Source organism: Poeciliopsis prolifica, unplaced genomic scaffold (assembly GCF_027474105.1).
Source record: "Poeciliopsis prolifica strain line A6 unplaced genomic scaffold, Auburn_PproV2 SCAFFOLD052, whole genome shotgun sequence".
Lineage (NCBI taxonomy): Eukaryota > Metazoa > Chordata > Actinopteri > Cyprinodontiformes > Poeciliidae > Poeciliopsis > Poeciliopsis prolifica.
Window position 1 is genome coordinate 1,823,818 of NW_026562427.1, and position 18,765 is coordinate 1,842,582.

At 38.7% G+C, this 18,765-nt stretch overlaps 2 protein-coding genes across 2 annotated transcripts in view; both read left to right on the forward strand.

Annotated features, from left to right (window-relative positions):
* The first annotated feature begins 46 nt into the window (after nt 1-46).
* dazl (deleted in azoospermia-like) lies at nt 47-4,763 on the forward strand. Its single transcript, XM_055058803.1, has 10 exons — nt 47-144; nt 813-935; nt 1,217-1,308; nt 1,876-1,927; nt 2,028-2,094; nt 2,330-2,469; nt 2,550-2,630; nt 2,797-2,847; nt 3,080-3,150; nt 3,557-4,763. The coding sequence occupies exons 1-9, from the start codon at nt 142-144 to the stop codon at nt 3,122-3,124; spliced, it is 654 nt and encodes a 217-aa protein (XP_054914778.1). The 5' UTR covers nt 47-141; the 3' UTR covers nt 3,125-3,150; nt 3,557-4,763.
* Nucleotides 4,764-6,015: 1,252 nt separating this feature from the next.
* Nucleotides 6,016-18,765, forward strand: part of rftn1a (raftlin, lipid raft linker 1a) — a 41,070-nt gene continuing 28,320 nt past the window's right edge. The window contains exons 1-2 of the mRNA XM_055058799.1: nt 6,016-6,198; nt 15,255-15,406. Of these exons, the coding sequence (XP_054914774.1) occupies nt 15,259-15,406 (148 nt within the window). The 5' untranslated portion in view covers nt 6,016-6,198; nt 15,255-15,258. The remainder of the gene's footprint in view (nt 6,199-15,254; nt 15,407-18,765) is intronic.

Sequence of the window (18,765 nt, forward strand, 5' to 3'; positions counted from 1 at the left end):
GACGTGAAGGCTCACAGCATCTTGAGTCACGTGGTGGGCCTTGGGCGAGGTGCAGTCTTAGTGCAGTGGTTGTCTCGGCAGAACGCAACAGGTCGTCGGCTTGAGGGTCAACCTAAGTTATTGGTTTTTATCGTTTTAGCCATGGTAAGTCTCCATGTACAACAAAGTATGCATCTTAGAGGTATAAATTATTTAAAAGAGCGCGCTGACTGGAGATTGTTGGTATTAACGATGATGTGCTAGCTAACTCGATGCTAGCTCGAGCTAAAAACGGCGGAATATTTCCAGTAGCAAATGTTACCTTGACTAAAAACGAATTTAACCCATACTTAAGATTAGATTCGCCCCCAAAAAAGTAAGTCAGATTAACAGCGCAGACGTTTTGGTCGACGTGTCTTTGTTTCCTTTTGTGCGCAGTGGTAAAGTCGGTACTTGTGAGCTAAAGCGGGAGCGTTCAATTGCGGAAGCGCCGAGGTGTGTTTTATTCGTAATCGTCTGAAAACTAGCGCGTTAAGTTCCACAACAAAACTCCATGTTAGTTACAATAATAATGGTTTGTTTGAATAAAAAATTGAATAAAGAAATGGTTGAATTTGCATGCATCCATTTTTTTCCTGTAAAGGTTTTTTTTTTCTTCAGGCGAGAACATGGCCGCCATGTTGTTAGACAATGTAGCTGGCTACTCAAGTTCAAAATGTCAACAAGCCCCGACTCCAAACTTTCCAACGACTTAGATTTTACTGCGAGCCGTTTCTTGTGATATTCACACGACATTCATATATCTCAAATGTAACTTTTATTTTTTCTGCAAGGATTTCAACAAGCCAAGAACCATTACCCAGACTGTACCTTCTTTGAAGTTATCTAATGGATACATTCTGCCAGAGGGCAGACTGACCCCCAACGCCCTCTTTGTGGGTGGGATCGACATGAAGGTGCGCTTATACTTCAATTTCATTGAAATCATATGTAGGTTAGTGATGGTTCTGTGTGGACTGATGTTGAACTTAGGCTAATATTTTTGTTCCTTCATTTAAAAAAAAAAACATAATCTTGTGTATTATATTTCTTGGAAATAGTGTCAAAAAAACAGCAATGGGATTAATTCATTTTAGACAGTCAATCTCAAATGATCATAGGCCAATTAACAAAAGATTATGTGTTTAAAAACCATAGCAGTTGATTATTGTTTTTGTTTCGTCGTTTAAACCGTTAGGTGGACGAAAATGAAATGCGGGACTTCTTTACAAGATATGGCAATGTCAAGGAAGTAAAAATAATCACGTACCGTGGAGGGGTTTGCAAAGGGTGAGTATGTTTAGAGGTGTGTTGTCATAATCGTAGTCTAAAGTTCATACACGTTTGTTTGTTGAAGAAGAGTTAGTGCAAATTTGTGTTAAGTAGAGACAATAAGACTAGGAATTTGCTTTTTTTAATATATAAAAACATGTACAAAGTAAGTTTCACTGATTTAAAGTTTTATTCTTAAACACACCCTTCTCCCTAACAGATACACAGCCTGAACTTTCCTTTTGTGTTAATGTTACACTTTTACTTGATTTACCACTCTGTAGAGAGGTTTGTGACGTTTAGCCCAGATTCTACTTTCACTAAATGTATGTCAGAAGGACAGTAGCCAATACTGCCACCCTGTGGTAACACAACACATCAGTCACATCATTTGGCTCTAAGACCTTCCTGCTCACATATTGGTGAATGATGCAACCGCAGACCTACAGTTGGGTCCATTCTTTAAAGGGTTTGCACAATTTTCTACTGTACATTATTAGTTGAAATGAGTGAATGGATTTTATGGCTGTTTTCTGCTTCATATTTTCCATCATTAAGTGTGCGGACTGCTCTGTGTGTTCCTAGGTACGGGTTTGTGTATTTCAATGAAGATGTCAACATTCAGTCAATCATTGAGGTCAGTGAATGTTTTATGCATTAACCTTTTATGTAACTACCAGGATTTAGATTTTCTGCATAATGCGCAGAAAATATATATATATTTTTATCCGTTACAGCAACAGATCAGTTTTAAAGGGCGGAAACTCAAGCTGGGCCCTGCAATCATGAAGCAACGGAGTCCACGTATGTTCATTTCTCTTCACCTTCACTTCTGGGGCTAATTCTTTGTCTTTAAACTTTAGCGGAGTCAAACATGAATAATCCTGCTCACGCTTTGCATCAGTGTTCTTCAGTGTGTGAAAGCTTGACAAAAACATCTAGAACTAACGGAAATGCCCACTACTTACAAAAGGATAAAAAGTGTCCCTTTGCGAAAGTTCAGTGTGGTTTTTACTTTGTTTTCATTATTTTTTTTCAGGATCCATACCATCCCGTCTGGTTGGATCCGCTCCTTGGATGAGTCCTAGCCAATATATCTACTGTGCGTGTTGCTCACCAATGGGAGGAGGGGTCACACAGCCCTCACCTGTCTACAGCGGAGGCAACCCGTATAATCAGGTAACTGTTTTCCTCTTTCCGCTCTCTTTCCTCTCCACATTAACTGTTAACATGCCTGTTCTTACTGGTTCTTGGAGCAGCCGTACTCCTACAGCAGCTTCAGCGGGGTGATGGTTCCACAGATGCCGATGAGCTACACACAGAATCCCTACCCCTACCAGGTAGACGCATAAACGAAGCAGATTTAGCCTGTATTGGTTCCTCCACTGTAGTTTCTGTTTGTGAAATATACTTTAGGTTCTCTAGCTTCAGTTTTCCTTAAGAAGGGAGCTTGTTGTGTTGTTGCTGTTCGCTTGACATCTGACCTCTCTCACCTCCAACACGCAGTACACCCCAGCACCCTGGACCCCAGACCAAAGGACTCGGCCTGTCAATCAGGTGATTATTTGTCTTACTCCAATGTATTGGGAACACTTGTTTCCACCCTTTTTGCTCAAAACAAATTTTCAAAATGGTCTTCTGTATTTGTCAATTTTTTTCTGCCCAAGTCCCCACTTCTTTTGTTTTTATTGTAATATTCAGTCCCACCACAAGAGGTTGCTGTTGTGTATAGGAATTTTTAAGCAAGTACTCGTCCTGCCTGTTTTCTGATCCAAAGTCCTGTTTTTAGAGCTTTGTGGATTGTGGAGTCCAGACTATGTTGACTGTGCTGTAGTTGAAAGCTACTGAGCCTTCTGCAAGGTAAAGCATCATCTGCGTGTTTTTGTAAGCAATGTGTCCAGGAAAAGGATTATTTTATCTCAACATTTGACATAAATTTATGTATTTCAATACAATATTGAGGAATGTATTTTTTTGGGCTTCTTGCATCTTTGACAAAACCCCTTTTTTTTTTACAACTAACCAAATAACTTGGATGAAGTTGAATAAAAGTTGTACTCTAAGTTTCACACTGCATTTATGTAGCAGGTCATCAGTTTTATTATTATTATTATTATTCTACTGACATAATAAATTACCATAAAAAAATGACTTGAGTTTTCATTGTCCTGTAACCATAGTCATAATAATTAACAGAAGTAAAGGCTTAAAGTGTTTCTAGTTTTAAGAAATGGCTCATTTCCTTGTGCTTTTTGATCTTTTCCAGATGCAGACAGCAGTAGCTTCAACAAGATGTGGACATGGTGACATCTTGGCATTCTGGACATCTGAAAGCATCCTGACTCCCCAGATTGTTTTCAGAACGCCCTCGTCTCTCCCGTCAATATTTTTTCAGAGCCGTTTTAACACCAGACTTCTTGAGCTTTCAACGTAAACCGAACCACTTCGATCCAAGTCACTTGAACCAAGATCGGTGAGGTTGACCTGTGGTCGGCTGCTTTTAAATCACACAGATCACAGAGACTTTTATAAAGGATGAGAAGAGCACGTTTGGTATACCAGCCAAAACACGGGATCACTTTCTTTTTTCTTTTTTACAGTCCCAAGCAAAAGAAAACAAACAAAAAAAAAATGGAAAGGCTTTTAATCTCACTTTTTCTGTTTATTTATATATTATGTTTAATTTATTTTTTCCTATTTTATTGCTTTTGTCCAGTCTGTTTTAAGGGCTCTCTGTACATAGGAAGGAATGTTTGTATATTTGTACATTGTTACAATCTGTTCTCTACAGTGGATTTTTTTCTTTTTTTTTTTTTGTCAGGTCTAATGCTCCTCTGATTAAGATCTTTATTAACTTTCCTACAGCATAAGGGCACGATCATAAATTTTAAGCACTCTGGCATTTTGCGCTCCCTTTTTATTTCACTGGGTGTCACTGTGGTAAATGAAAGGCCTCACACCTCATCACCATTAGTAATTTTTGTTTTGGTCCTTGGTTGTAAATGTTCGTCGTGTGCCTCCAGAAGTTCGCAGTCGAAGACAGTCGGCATCAATTCATTTTGCTTTGACTCATTAATCAACTAATGTTAGGGTAAAAAAAGGAGAAAATGACAGTTTTTCAAAACTTGTTACAGTCTGTTTTTCACTAGTTGGGTTATTCACAGTTCAGACAATTTTTATATGTATATATATTTTTTTTAGGGGGGTTTGATTGCACGTCTTGCGTAAAGGATTTTAGACATTTAATAAGTGAATGCACTGGATGTGGTTTTAAGTTTCATTTTAAACATAGCTTAATATAGATGCACATTAGCATGTGGTGTACATCAGTTTTTCTTTCCATCGAATAGTTTCTGGACGTTGACCTCGAGTTGCGGAGGCACATTGTGTTGAGACATTTTTGTTCAGAGAGCCTGAGAAAGTCACTGTTTGAAGTTTTGTTTTGTTGGGTTTGGATTATTTTGTTCAATAAATAAGTTCAGTTTGTCATAATTCTGTCTGATTTATTTATTTTTTTTACCACAACTTTGTGTCGAATCTTGCAGGATGTGTCTCGGTGGCTGTCGAGAGCAGCATGGCTCCGATCCGTCTCCCCGTCGGTGGTTGCCGCTCCTCAGTCAGGCTTGCCTGGCAACAAGCTCCTCGTCTTCTGGTCAGAGGGCGTTTTGTTTTCGTCACAGCCTTGCTTGTGTGACTGTGGGTCCCCAGAGTGCCCTTTCCAGCCTTTGGCCCACCCTCCCCTGAGCCCCTTGTCAGACGTTTCTGAATTATGGATTAGTCTGGATAGCTCCTTTATGAAATATAAATTTTCCTAAGAAGACCCCCAAAAAACATGCATTTAACCTTAATGATAGCTTTATGGGATTCACGTGTAGGCTGAACAACTTAGTATTAATTGAAAATAGTGTGGAAAAACTTTTAAGTTCATATTGGTCCACCCACTCATCTGTACTTCCATTTATTCCACCATCTATCCCTTCATCTATTCTTCCATTTGTCTGTTTTAACCCATTCATTTGTGCCACCACTCATTCATTTGGTCATCCATCTACTCCATTCATCATCCAATATTCTAACGATGCATCTTTCCATGTTTTCTGCATCTTTCATCCACCAACCAATCTATTTGTCCATCATCCATCCATCTAATCCTCCAAGTTATCCATCCAGGAGCCATTAGTTAGTTTTTTATTTGCTGATCTGTCTCTTTTTCCATTTATCAACCATCTATTCATCTATTATCTCCATCTTTCCTTCATACACTGGTCCGTTGTTTCAGTTTCAGTTCAACATTCTTTAGTTATACTTTTTAAGGCTTACCTCTTTGTTCGTCCATACCTTCTATTTTTTTTCAAGTTTAATATCTTCCATTTTGTGTGTGTATATATATATATATATATAATTTTTTTTGACAAAAAAGGGACTGGATAACTTCAGAAGTGTATAAAGTCTTGAATTTTGACATGGGGTGAAAAAAAAATCAAACTAATCCAAAAGAAAGATATTCGGTTGCATACTTCCGCTCAGTTATAATACTGCAGTTTAACCTGCCTGCTGTTTGTATGCAACCACATAAGTCACCTGGCCGTTCAGTCCTTGCAGCGTTTGGTGCAGCAAGAAGGGGACAACAGGAAAGCGAGGAGAGATGATAATCCTCCCTCTTTTCTCCTCCTCCTCCTCCTCCTCCTCCTCAAGCAGTCGGAGCCAGACGGAGCGTTTGTCATGAGCCGAGCTTCCCCTCAGTTGTAGTTTCTGGGTGAGGGATTCATGTTTTCCTCCCATTGGATCGCGGTGGCTGCGGGAGCCGCACGTGCAGTGACGGGGACAAACGGTGAAGACATTAGAGGGCGAGAGGAGGGACTCGGTCCACTTTCCACTTCCTAAACAGACCGAGACCACCTCTAACGGGTGAGTATCTCTTTATTTAGGCTTCTTCTTTTTTTTAATGAGAGGGGTTTCTGCTGAAGATTTACAGTAAAATTATCTACCGAAGTTAAATCCGTTATAACTTCACCTAAATATTCTGAACAGACATGTTTTTATCGCCTTCCTACCGTAGCGTGTTTAAAAACAACTTTACAGGTAGCTAAACTTACGGCATATTCTCAGACTCTTTCACAATAAAACTAACGTCATCTCCGAGCAGCCTGTCATTTCCACTACTGCTTTTCCTCTTGTAATTGGGCAGCGGAGCGAACTGAATAAAGCCCTTCACTCGCTGTCGCAGGTATTGAACTCGGCATATGCGTGACCGCTTGCGTGCGCGCGCGTGAACGTGTCCGGCACGTGTCACGTGCGTCAGCGACCTGTCAATTGTCTTTCACCAAACCATTGCAGGATCTTGAAGAAAACTTTTAAGTTTTATGTGGTCGATTTGCTGGTTGTCAAAAGTCTTCACCAGTTGACCTAAACTCTCCAATCCAAAACTAACATCGACTCATTTTCTATATAAAAGTACTAATAAAAGGTCATGTAATCTCTTAAATCATTTAACTACCCTTTATTGCTCTCTATCTATGTTTAAACTTGAATATAAAATTGCTGGCGTTTATGTTTGTGGTGTATTGAAGATGCTTTATCTTCTTCATACTCAATTTTGATGCAATGTTCCTTGTCTTAAAAGAAGGCTTAAAAAAAGTATCAAAGGATCTTCACAGCCATGTGGGATGAACTTGGCTGTGCTGGCCCAACAACGTACTATTTCAAGCAAGGCTGCACCCACACAACATGCATGGGCCATCAATTAGCGATTAGAAATTTCACATAAGTGCCCACTTCCAACTAAGCCAATATGAAAGGGCCAGTATAAGACTCTCAATAAAGAAGAGACTTTAAGAATATTAAAAGAATACCTATAAAAAAACATGCATTTCAGAAAAACAAAATTGAGTTGGAAAATATTAGTGTGAAAATGTCTAACACCTGATCTGTGGTACTTATTTTTCAGTGCTTTTACAATTAAACTCAAGTGTTCATTAATCTTAATTTTACCTTTTAATAATGATGGTTCTTTGTGTCAACACTTTAGGCCTACTTCAAGTAAATGAAAATTTCAACTACAGACGACTCAAAAACAATCCAGTGCCTTTAAAAACGGTGAAATAACCATTTAGCTCGGACTGAAGTGAAATCTATTCTATCTATTCAGCTTTCAGTTCCACTGGCATTAAACGTCTATTTTAACAACATTGTCAGGTTATAACAAATGTCTATCACATTTAGACCAAGCAATTTTGTTCTTATGAGTGTTTTAAATATCTATGACAAACTTTTAAAAGGTCCACAGTCTATACATAACACTGAGCTACCAGAAAGCACATTCCAAATATTGACTAATCTTCTTTATCTGTATGTGAAAAAGAACATATAGATTTGTTTTAGCTAAGAACTGAGAAAATGATGAAAGATAGGAATTCATGTTTGGATGTTGGACAGCAACATATTTTTTATCTTTGTGAACATTTTTTGGATCCAAGATGAATCTGTAATTTCCAGCTAGAACTTCTATGCGCTTGTAGTTTCAGCACCTTTTTTATTTCCTAGCTGCCCTCCTCACACGTATGAAGCAGCTCTCACTGGGTTTCTGTAAGGCAGAAGAGAAATGGAGTTTCACATTTATTTGATTTTTTTTTTGTTTTAAATCATATGTAAAGGGAAGCAAAGTCATAACATAATCACATTAAATGGGTTATATGTTGTTCATTAACTGTACAGTTATGGAGCTAACCTCATTAAGACTGAAGACATATAATTGCGAGCGCAAGAGTTTGGTCACAGTGCATGTCACTTTGTTTGGTACGCTTGTCAATCTTGCGTCTACATTTTGGTTGCTAACAAACAACTATAGATTTGATTTAAACTTCCAAAAAAATTATACTTTTTGACCAAATACATTATAGTTTTAGCTTATACACCTAAACGCAATCTGCCTGGATATATTCCCAAACAAAAACTGCTTACCAAGACAAATTTATGAAAATAGAATAAACTAGGATGCACAATACATTGGCACCAACGTCGACACTGGCAGATCGGCTCAATTAGTAAAACTGGGCTGATGTTAATAACCAATGTGTATTTCCATTTTGTACTTGTTTCTGTATGTGTGTGTGTGTGTGTGGGCGGGGGGGTGAGTATGTGTTTAGGCATGCAGCAGTGATGCAGTTGTTTGAGGGGTGTGGTCATTACTTTTCACTGTACTAAATGGGTATGCATCTATCTAACTAGCCATCAATCAATACATCTTTGGCTGTAATGGCAATATTCATATTGGTTATCACCAATTTTGATGTAAATATTTTGATATCACCAAGAGCTACTTCTTGGTGATGTCATAAAAACTACTTCTGTAGTAGTATTTCAGGGCTTGTTGCTTTACAATTATTGCTAACTGTGGTTTTTAAACTGTTATCCTATTAACCATGATGGTTGGCGCTGCTGAAATGAATGTCAGTGTTTTTCTTCATCTGGAAATATTTGCAAACAGCCAAATTTGAGTTTTTTTGTTTTTGTAAACAAGATAAGAGTGGAATGGCTTTATTTCTGCAAGCTGATGTGCAGTGTGCAGCAAGGACCAGCAGGAGCTTGGGGGCATATGCAGTATGTCATTTTACATTAGTACAATCTAAATATAATGGCTTTGCTCGTATAACCTGTTATTTTTTGTGTGTAATCCTCTCTGTTCTGCCTAAGCTGCTTTGTTTTTAGGGAGCTGTTCAAGAAGTTATGTGGCAGACCAATACATCACTGTCGTAATTAGTTTTTATCCTCCTTGCGCAGCCTCATTAAAACACCGTTTGAGGTGACTACATTTCTGCATGGAGGAATCACACCTCCCTCCAGGCAGCTTGACATGCTACCCACTCTGCTCCCTGCCTGTCTGTCTCTCTCTATTTCCTCCTCCTGTCTTTTCCTCCTCATTTCATTACTGCCCCCCTTTTTATTTCCTCCCTCCATCCATGGCAGCATCCCACATCTGAGACTCGGTGCAGCCCAGTGGGAGGGAAGTCCCGCTCCGCAGGAATCGGTCTGTCACCTCTGATTTTGAAATGCAGTGAAATACTGTACCATCATGAGGTGTACATGCAAGAACCATAAAACTACAGATTGCTGATTCTGTCTCAGCCTAATAAAATTTTTATTGTAATTTATAATGCTGTGCAAAAGAAACTAGGAATGTATCCAAAACCCTTCCAAAAATAATTAATTATATAATTTTTTCAATTAGAGATAACGAGAAGGGGAAAAAAAAAACAAAACAAAAAACAATCAAATCTGTTTGTTTTTTTCTTTAAAGCATCCAAAAAAAATCTAACAGGTCCTGTTGAGCATCTTTTAGTACTTGCCACTGTGTGTTTCTGCAGATATAGGCTGGGCTCTGTGGGCGTCAAACCATCTGTTATAGGGATCTTGTTCATCTCACAGCTGAAAAGATGGTACTCCCTGCTAAAGTATTCCCTCTCCGAGGATACCAAGACAGACACATTGCTAACTAGGGTTTCGGCTTTAGAAAAAATGTCTAAAATATGCTCTACACAACAAGTAACATGTTGTTTTTATGCAGCGTAACAAAATTCTGTTTCATCATTTGATTCCTGAACACCATTATTTTTATATACTTGAATGCAACTTATGACTTATATTTAGCTGAATTCGGATATCTCACAAAGAGGATTGTACAATGAAAAGGGCAACAATCTTTGAATTGTGGGTTTATATACTGCATGCCTAATTGCATCTTTAAATAATCAATGCTCTCATCTGAGGGATAACAGGCAGGTTCCAGTTAATTTTGTGCCTAAGCCAGTTTTTATTTCTTATTTTTGTTTGGTTGTTTCATAACCAGGTTTCTAGCTAAGAAAAAAGCACTGCTGCCTATTTTTGACCTGCAATTTTTAAATGTTTCTGCTTCAACACACCTGAGTCAAATAATGAGGTCATTAGCATGACTCCAGAGAACATGACTGCATATTGAGGAGGTGATTCAGCCATTTGACGCAGGAGTGTTGGATCAGGGACGCGTCTAAAAGTTGCAGGACCCCAGACTTCGAGGTCCCTACTCTGTATCAACCATGCTTTTCTAATATTTTCACCCTTTTATGCCTTTATGGTTTTTGTTGATTTATGCTCAGTTTTTTGGGTATGATATTCTGCCATCAACCGCTTGACATTCTGCACCAATCTTTTCTCAGTTTGTTCTTGCCAGTCATGAAAACACTGAACTACAAAAGACAAAACCTGATGGGTGATTTTCTGGAATTTGCTTAGACAGGAAATATGATTGAGTCTCCAATCAATATATTTTTTTTTATAGCAGAGATAATTTGTTTTTATTTTTCCAGATATTAGGATGTAAATGTGAAATGTTAAAGAAAAATAAATACAAAAAAAAATGATAGTACAAAATTGGAAATGGGATTTATTATGCTAGGGAAGAATTTTGCTGCTACATAGCAGCAGCTAGAGGTTCTGGCGTCAGTCTGTCTCAAAGCCACCACATTCTGTGTATTCTCACTTGGCCAGGTGTGTCACCACCTAGGCATTCATATTGCCCATCATCTATAATAAGTCATCTACCATCATCTATTTATCACATCTTTCACTTAATATAACTAAAGTAGATTTAGATTCTTAAAATACTCTTACATCAAAATACAGTGAAAGAATTGAAGAAAAACATTTGGTCTTGTTTACCTGTTCACACCATTATTTCTTCTGGACACATAATGCACCCAGTCTAACTTCTTTAGTTTAAGTCATAAGTTGCATTCAAGTATACAAAAAAATGTGATGTAGTTCTTTCTTTTTGAATGCAATGGTTTTGACTTCAGATAGTGCTTAGTGGATGGGAGAAAAAAACATGTCAATCTTTTCAGTATGTCAGCCTCTCAAAGGTGGTTCAACCTAATTTCACTTAGATTTTTTTTTTTGGTCTGAGTCCATATGCAGTTTTCTCTCCAGAAGAATAATGCTTCGTGTAAAACCATCATCCCTCAAGTGGCACTGGAGGTAGAACAGCAGTGACAAAGTGCAGGCAGATTATGCTCTCACATAAATCCCCTGCCATTTCAAAACCTCTCCGTTACAAGAGATTCTCTAATGAGAAGCCCGCTGCTACTCCCTGTCTTTCACCTCAATCTCTTTTTTTTATTCCTTTCATCTGTGACTCTTGTCTCTCCCTTTTTGGCAAAAGGGTCTCTTTTTTTTTGCTGTCAACGCCCTTTTTCTCCCAGTGTGTTTGTGTGACAGTAAGGGAGAGATTGTATTTGAAGTCAACTCACAGAGAAAAAGGCCCCAGAAAGGCCTCCAGTCTTAAGCTCAGACGAGTTTCTCTGCCACTACAACCTTATGTTTTCACGTCAGTGTTGTGTTCAATTAGAGACATGTTTTCTAACCCTCTCTGACAGAGTTCATCTGTTAAAAGCGAGGTCTAGGCTTAGATCTGAATTGTTGGTATACAATTAAAGAGCAAATGAGATGCTGGATCAAACACTGACACACTTGGCTTGTCAGAACCGAGATGTACAACCAGTCACCTTTCATCTGAGGGAGACAAAATCAACTGTCATCTGCAGCATGGCAGTTGCGATTTCAATAGTTGTTTAAAATACTGCATGATGCAAAGGAAATGGAGAGAAATATTTAAATGTGAGTGATTTAGTTTAAGTGTCTTGGATTGGAATAGATTTTAACAACATATATTCAAATCTAACCTCAGAGGCATAATAATATCTGCTTTATGGTACAATTTAAAATCGTTTCTCTCCTGTGCTTCAGCCTCTTTTTAACCTCAAATCCCTTTTCCCTAACCAGTCGGAGATGAATCCTGCTCAACATACCCACATGAAACTTTTGTCCCTTTAGCTGACAAATCATATTAAAGTAAACCCCTCAAGGATAATATGTTGGGAGCAGGACTACATGCTAACGTTGTCATAACCCAGAGCCATGTTTCCTCTCTTTGGAAACATTGTAATACAGTAGTTTTCAGGACAGACTTGGTAGGAGAGCTACCTGAAAGAAAGTGTTTAAAAATGGAGTGAAGAATGAAAAGCAAATATTTTTGCCGTTTGTCTAAAGACAGTAAAGAAAGAAGGGTTTAATGTTGTAGGATGTGCTTTCGTCCAATGTCTTCCCAGAAACTTCCCCATTCACTCTCTTGCATTTATTCAAAAATGGGCCAATGAAGTAAATAGTCAAGGAGGGAAATGCAGGCATTTATCTCTCCAGCAACACTCTCCAACTTATTCTGAGAGATCCTGAGGCATTGTCAGACCAGAAGTGTTACATGGTCCTTACTGATGCCTTTCAATTCAGAGAAGAACTGATTTTAGTCTGAAATTCTGAGGCAGTACACCCAATATTCTGGTTATGATGTTGACCAGAGCTTTACCTTCTGCGCTGTGGTTGGACTTGGAGTAATTCAACTTTCTGAGTGTTAAACTACAGTGATTAGCAAATGTTGTCCAGATTAGCATGGCACCCTTGGCAGGCTCTACCCAAAAAAGCAATACAATGCCTCATTTACTCGAGCCCACCTCCTCCACGAAGGAACATCGGCATACAGATATGATATGAACATGGTGGGATACTGTACAGGCTAATTCTGTGATCAAAAGAGCACATTGTGGCTAGCAAGATCCAGAATTAGTAGGAATAGACTGTCTAGTCTTTCTGCTTTTCTGAAATTCAGCTGAGTAAAATGGGGGAAACCCAGAAAACCTTCTCCCTGGAAAAATTCTCCATCTTGTTCAGTTTGAATCCCAGAACTTTCTCATGCCAGGATTACATAGTCTCTGCAGTGAATTTTGGGTTTGCACTAGAGGCTTTCCTATTTGGACAGGGCTATAAAACTTTCAAAGGGAGGGACCCAAGGGGTATCCTGATCAGATGTCCAAATCATCTCAACTGACACTTTTTGCTTTGAAGAAGTGTCATCTCTACTCTAAGGTCCCTGTGGATAACAGAAGTTTTCAATGTAAGGCTGAGCACAACCACTTTGCTCATTCCATCTTGCCTACAGTGGCTTGTCTGCAAGATGTCATTTTGGATGGGATCCATTTCCCGTGTCTCGTGAGTATAAATAAGGGTCAAAACTTTGGTGAACCAGTAAATCAAGAACTTTGCTTTTTGAATTAGCTTCTCTGAAGTGCAGTGAAATGAACTCTGAACCAGGGCTTGGTCTCTACCTCAAATAAAGGAGTTCTGCTGTTTTGAGAATAAGATGGATTAGGATAAGGGTAGGTTAGTTGGGACCTCCTCAGCAGTAGTGGCTAACTCCTGGCTGTTGTAGTGTTGTAGTGAAGAAAGAGATGAGCCTATAAATTAAGCTCTTGATCCACCAGTTTGCCTTTGTGGTCATCTTTTCAGGGCACTTTACGCTACATGGAGACTCCAGAGAAGACCCAGACCTCTTGAGAGTTCTGAGAGGATTGTTGTATCCCTTCTGGAGATGGAGATGGAGATGGAGACAAGGTGGAAAGAACATCATCTCTGTAGGGTTCTCAGACTCAAATTGATTGTTTACTAAAAACTAATCAAGGGCATTGTAGAAGATGAATGGAGGGAGGGTAATCAAAGATGATAGAAAGAAGCAGAAAGTAGCTTAAACGGAAAAGGCGTGATTAATGTTTGGGTCTGATAAGTACTTTTGAAATGGAGCGAGCTAATGGCCGAAGAACTTAAGAGGAAAAAGCGGGATGGTGGGAGGAAGAGGAGAGCTAAGAAACTGAGGCATACTGAGCGTCTCACTCTCCTTCCACCAGAACTCCATCCCTGCCTCTCTCCTCATTTGTACTCATTATGAAAGACATGTTGTATTAAAAGAATAATGACACCTAATTATTCCTACACTGCAAATTTTAAATATGTGCCCTGTTTAAAACAGATGAGCTAAGCATGAAAACGATGCAGCCCTCTTTTTAGAACTTCATAACCTTTCAAAGCACTGTCAAAGCTGGAAGTCAGAAAATACACACAGATGCACACACAGAGCATAATGTGCTCTGTTAGGATCGTTAGCAGAGTTAATGTCCATGCAGTTGGCCCAATGAGAGTTACCATGTCATTCTCCATGCTCCCTGAACAGATATAGAGATACAGATATAGACCTTCCCCTGGGGAAGACAAACACATCATCTCATATAGATATGCAGATGTGCAGACACAAATATTAAGCGTATCTGTGGGGATGGTTTGAGAGTAACAGTCCTGTCGCTTCGAATTAGCTTGATATTTAAACCTTACCCCCCCCCCCCTTTTTTGTGATTTTACTCTCCTTTTTTGTCTTTCCTCTACTTTTGTCTGTTTTTCTATGCTTATACATATTTAAACTGGCATTCTTAGGTAAAAATTGCTTTTTGAATTTCAAAGGAAGAGGGATATCTAAAAGAAATTCAACGGCTTATCCAAATCCTTCTTTTAAGATATTTTCAAGTGTTTCCATTTAGAAAAAGCCTCATATTATCACATATTTCTCGGATCAGCATAGAAATGGGTTATCTGTTCGACATCCTCCACGTTTTTTGCTTCTGCTTTCCTCTTCCCTGTCCGTGTCGTCTCATGTCGCTCTGCTTGACAGGGCAGGAAATCGTTCTCATTTCTGCTTTAATTCATTCTGATCAAACATGTCGCTCTCAATCAGCCCTATTTGATTAGGAGATGCCCGTATCACAGCCCGGCGAGTAGGTAATGGCTGACACGCTCATATTTCAGTTTGTGTGTGTGCGTGTGTGGTTGGAACGTGTCAGTTTGATTCACACATCGTTTCTCAAAGCTGAAGGTGGCATATGAACAATAGCAGTTTTGTTTGTGTGTGACTATCACACTCCACAAAAAGTGCAAATACATTGTTTATATTTAGAAATCGTAACGACGTTCTCTCCAGCTTTATTGCCTCAATTCTCTGAATGTTCTTGGTGATTTTTAAAGTACTTTTAGCACTATTTTCTCCTCAATCTTTCCAGAGAAATGGGGTGTAGGCTCCCAAAGCTGAGGAAGACAGAGGAAAGGCGTAGCCCTGGCAACATCTACTCCACCCTAAGACGGCCTCAAGTGGAGACTAAAGTTGGAGTGGCCTACACCTACCACTTTCTGGATTTCCTCTTAGGGAAAGAAGGTATGAACAATAGGCTCCTATTGTAAGAAATGATTGTCCTCTTGTGAGTAATTCATATCGGAGGAATCCTCCGTTATGTCCTAAAGGTTTTATTCTTCCCTCGAGTCTGGCTTGTAAAATCCAAGCGAGACATCATGTGATGTGACACAACTTGACTCCCACACTTGCATTCTTGAAATAGTCATCTGTTAGTTTTTTTTTCATTTATCATCTTTTGGCTAAAGAGTCACTGGTGACTGAGTGATTCCTGAGAGCAGGAATCATATTTACATTTCCACCTTCTGCAGAAACGCAAAGTTTTACCAAGTATTTTTGGTGTATTTTCTAGTACAAATATCTCAGTACACTTGAAATTGTTTTGTATTAGACAAAACTAACTTGCATGTAACTTTTCAGTCTGACATAGAAGCTCGCTTTAAGCAAATAATTTCTTAATATTGTTGTAAAAGTACTGGTTTTAAGTAAAATAATCTGTCAGTGGAAAATGACATTTTAACTTATAAGGTGGGAAAAATGTCTTGTTCCACTGGCATATAGTAACAAAAGCTTTATGGATATATTTATTGCATTTGATTCATTTTATGCTAACTCCTGTATGACAAGAAGCCGCTGCACCTTTTAATTGTAGCGGCATGGACATGACCTCATATGACTTAAATTCTTAGTCAACTTTTGGCTCGGCTACAAAAATGCAGCTACATGCCGGCAATGTGTGTGCTTGGCAATAAATACATTTTAAAATTGCTGACAGAGAAATATTGGGCCATTACCAATCTTCACTACCCACGTTTGCACTTTCCATTGCAACCAACTTCTTTTAAAAGTCTCCTCATCAGTAGTGTAACTGAGAATAATTTATAAATTTTGCTTTTCTATGAAGGCATCAGATGTTAAAACTTTTTGTCACATTCATCTGAAAGTATGTGAAAACCCCAAAAATTGCATTTTCCCCCCAAACAAAACAGTTTAAATGTGCTTAGGGTCAAAATTTGAAGACTAAGAAATTCTCCAAAGTTAAAGAAAAAACAAGATGGGTGAAGCAGGGTTTGGTTGTGAAACAATATCCCAATGTTTTAAGAGATTGAGAGGCCAGCGTGTAAATATTTTCTTAAGCAGTCACAGGAAATTGGTCAGAGTTTATTCAGTTTGTCGACAATTAGATCTTTTTTAGTAGCAGCAAAATAAACTGAATACAAATGCCATATTTTCCAGACTTTTTTAGAAAAAAAATAAAATAAAAATGAAAGTCATGTTTTATTATTCATTCTCTTCACAATTATGCATGGGCTCATGTTCTATCAAATGCAATCCCACTAAATTACACTGAAGTTTATGGCTGTAATCTGAGAGAAAATGAAGTTCAAAGCATATGAATACTCACACAGTTTCTTTGCCAGTTTTAAATTATTAAAGTTATCTGGCCCTTTTGTTTATTTCCAAGCTTCTCTGTTCTTACTGTTCTACATCCATGTTCTCCCTTTCCTTTTGAAATAAAGTTAATTAATGAACAGTGAAGAAATATCAGACTCAGCTCCAACAAAAAGGACAGAATTTTGGCTCTGATACATTCTGGGAAAGCTTCATTCAGATCTGTTTCATATTTGTCTCAGTTCCAGTGTGGAGAAGGAGGCGTCACATTTCCTTCGTATCGACTAATTCACGCACCTTGTTCAGTTTCTTTTGCATGTTTCAGTGGCGAACAAGAATATATATCTGAAATTGTTTTGGTCTACTATGTGGTGCCCTCTTATAACCAGAATTGCTGCTATTCTGATTTACACCACTGAAAAATGTTTGGGTCAGCAGCTTTAAAAAAGCTTATTTTTGGAGCGTTGTACTGCAAGTGTCTTTAGGGCAAAAAAAAAAAAGTGGCTTTTAAAGCTGCAGCTGTTTCTCTGTGCAGCCAGAGTTGCACAGTTCAAAGACTTCTTTAATTCTCAGACTCAGCTACACTGTTGGTGCGATAGCAATGCCCTCCATCTCCCTCGCACAATGGCAAGGCACCAAAGCTAAGGTGCATTTCGAAGGTGCCATGTTTGGGATTGCTTTTGTTTGTATTTGCTCGTGAATATGGAAAACAACCAAGTTAACGGGGGCGAATACATTTTTAAGCACATTGCATCTTGAATATATTTGATGAGAATCCTCTTGAGGCTTCTATTCTAAAAATACCAATTCTCCCATTGTGTGTCGGTGTGGTCTGTGAAGAAACAGACGGGAGGGACAGAGTAAGGCGAGATGAAAAAAAAAAAAAAAGGATTGAAGGAAACAATGCATTGAGGGATTATTTTAGGGAAAAAAATGTTTCTCATGGCTGGCTGTTCCCATAATCCCACGCAGCGCACTCCATCACCTCACAAGCTGCAGGTGCGAGAAGCTCATTCAGATCCTATTTACATGCGTCTTCAAATGCAACAGTGTAACAGACAGCAGGCGCGTCGCCACAGCCGAGTGGCAGCGGTCCGGTTGCCAGTCGGTTTCGCTGTCAGCCAGCCCCGTTGTGTTTGGCGAATGGGTTCGGGCTGCTGGGTTGGCAGAGGGATTCCTGGCAGCCCGGAGTGACGGTGCTGATCAAGAAACAAATCAAAGACGTGACAGCCACTTGTCTTTTTTTGTAACAGATACAGCAGCTCTGGGAAAAAAAAAAAAAAAAGATCAGTTTTTTCACTTGCAGAGTGAAAAAGCTCTGCAAGTGAAACATATTATTCATTGCAACAAATTACCTTCAGAAATAACAGAATTATTAAACAATATACATGTAATAATTGTGGATTTCATCAAGGTAGCATTTATGAAAGAGTGATACAAAGAAAAAATGGAAAGTAATTACATGTTTTGCTTGTGATTTCCCAGAAGTTTTGTATGGAGCATATTGAAAATGTAGAGGAAGATGCTTTACTTACATGTGACCAAAAATGAACTTTTTGGTTAGCATTTGAAACACTGTAAAACTAACACAGCGTCTCCATAGCGTAACATGGTGTTGGCAATATCATGATGTGGGATGTTTTTCTTCAACAGGGAGTGAATGGAAAGATGGATGGAGCTCAAAAGAGAAATAGAGACCAGCAGTTTTGCCTTCAGTTGGAGAGCAACAGTAAACACAAAACACAAGCGACAGTGGAATGATTTAAATCAAAGCTTATTAATGTTTTAGAATGACCCAGTTGAAGTCTACACATGAATCTTACTGAAAATCTGTGAGAAGACTTGAAAATTAATGTTCACAGACTCTCTCCGTTAAATCTGTTTGAAGCTGGATATATATTTAGACGTGTGAAGCTGCTAGAGAAATCCCAAAAGATTTGCAGCTGTAAGTACAGAAAAAAGATTGTATTGGCTCAGGAAGACCAAATACA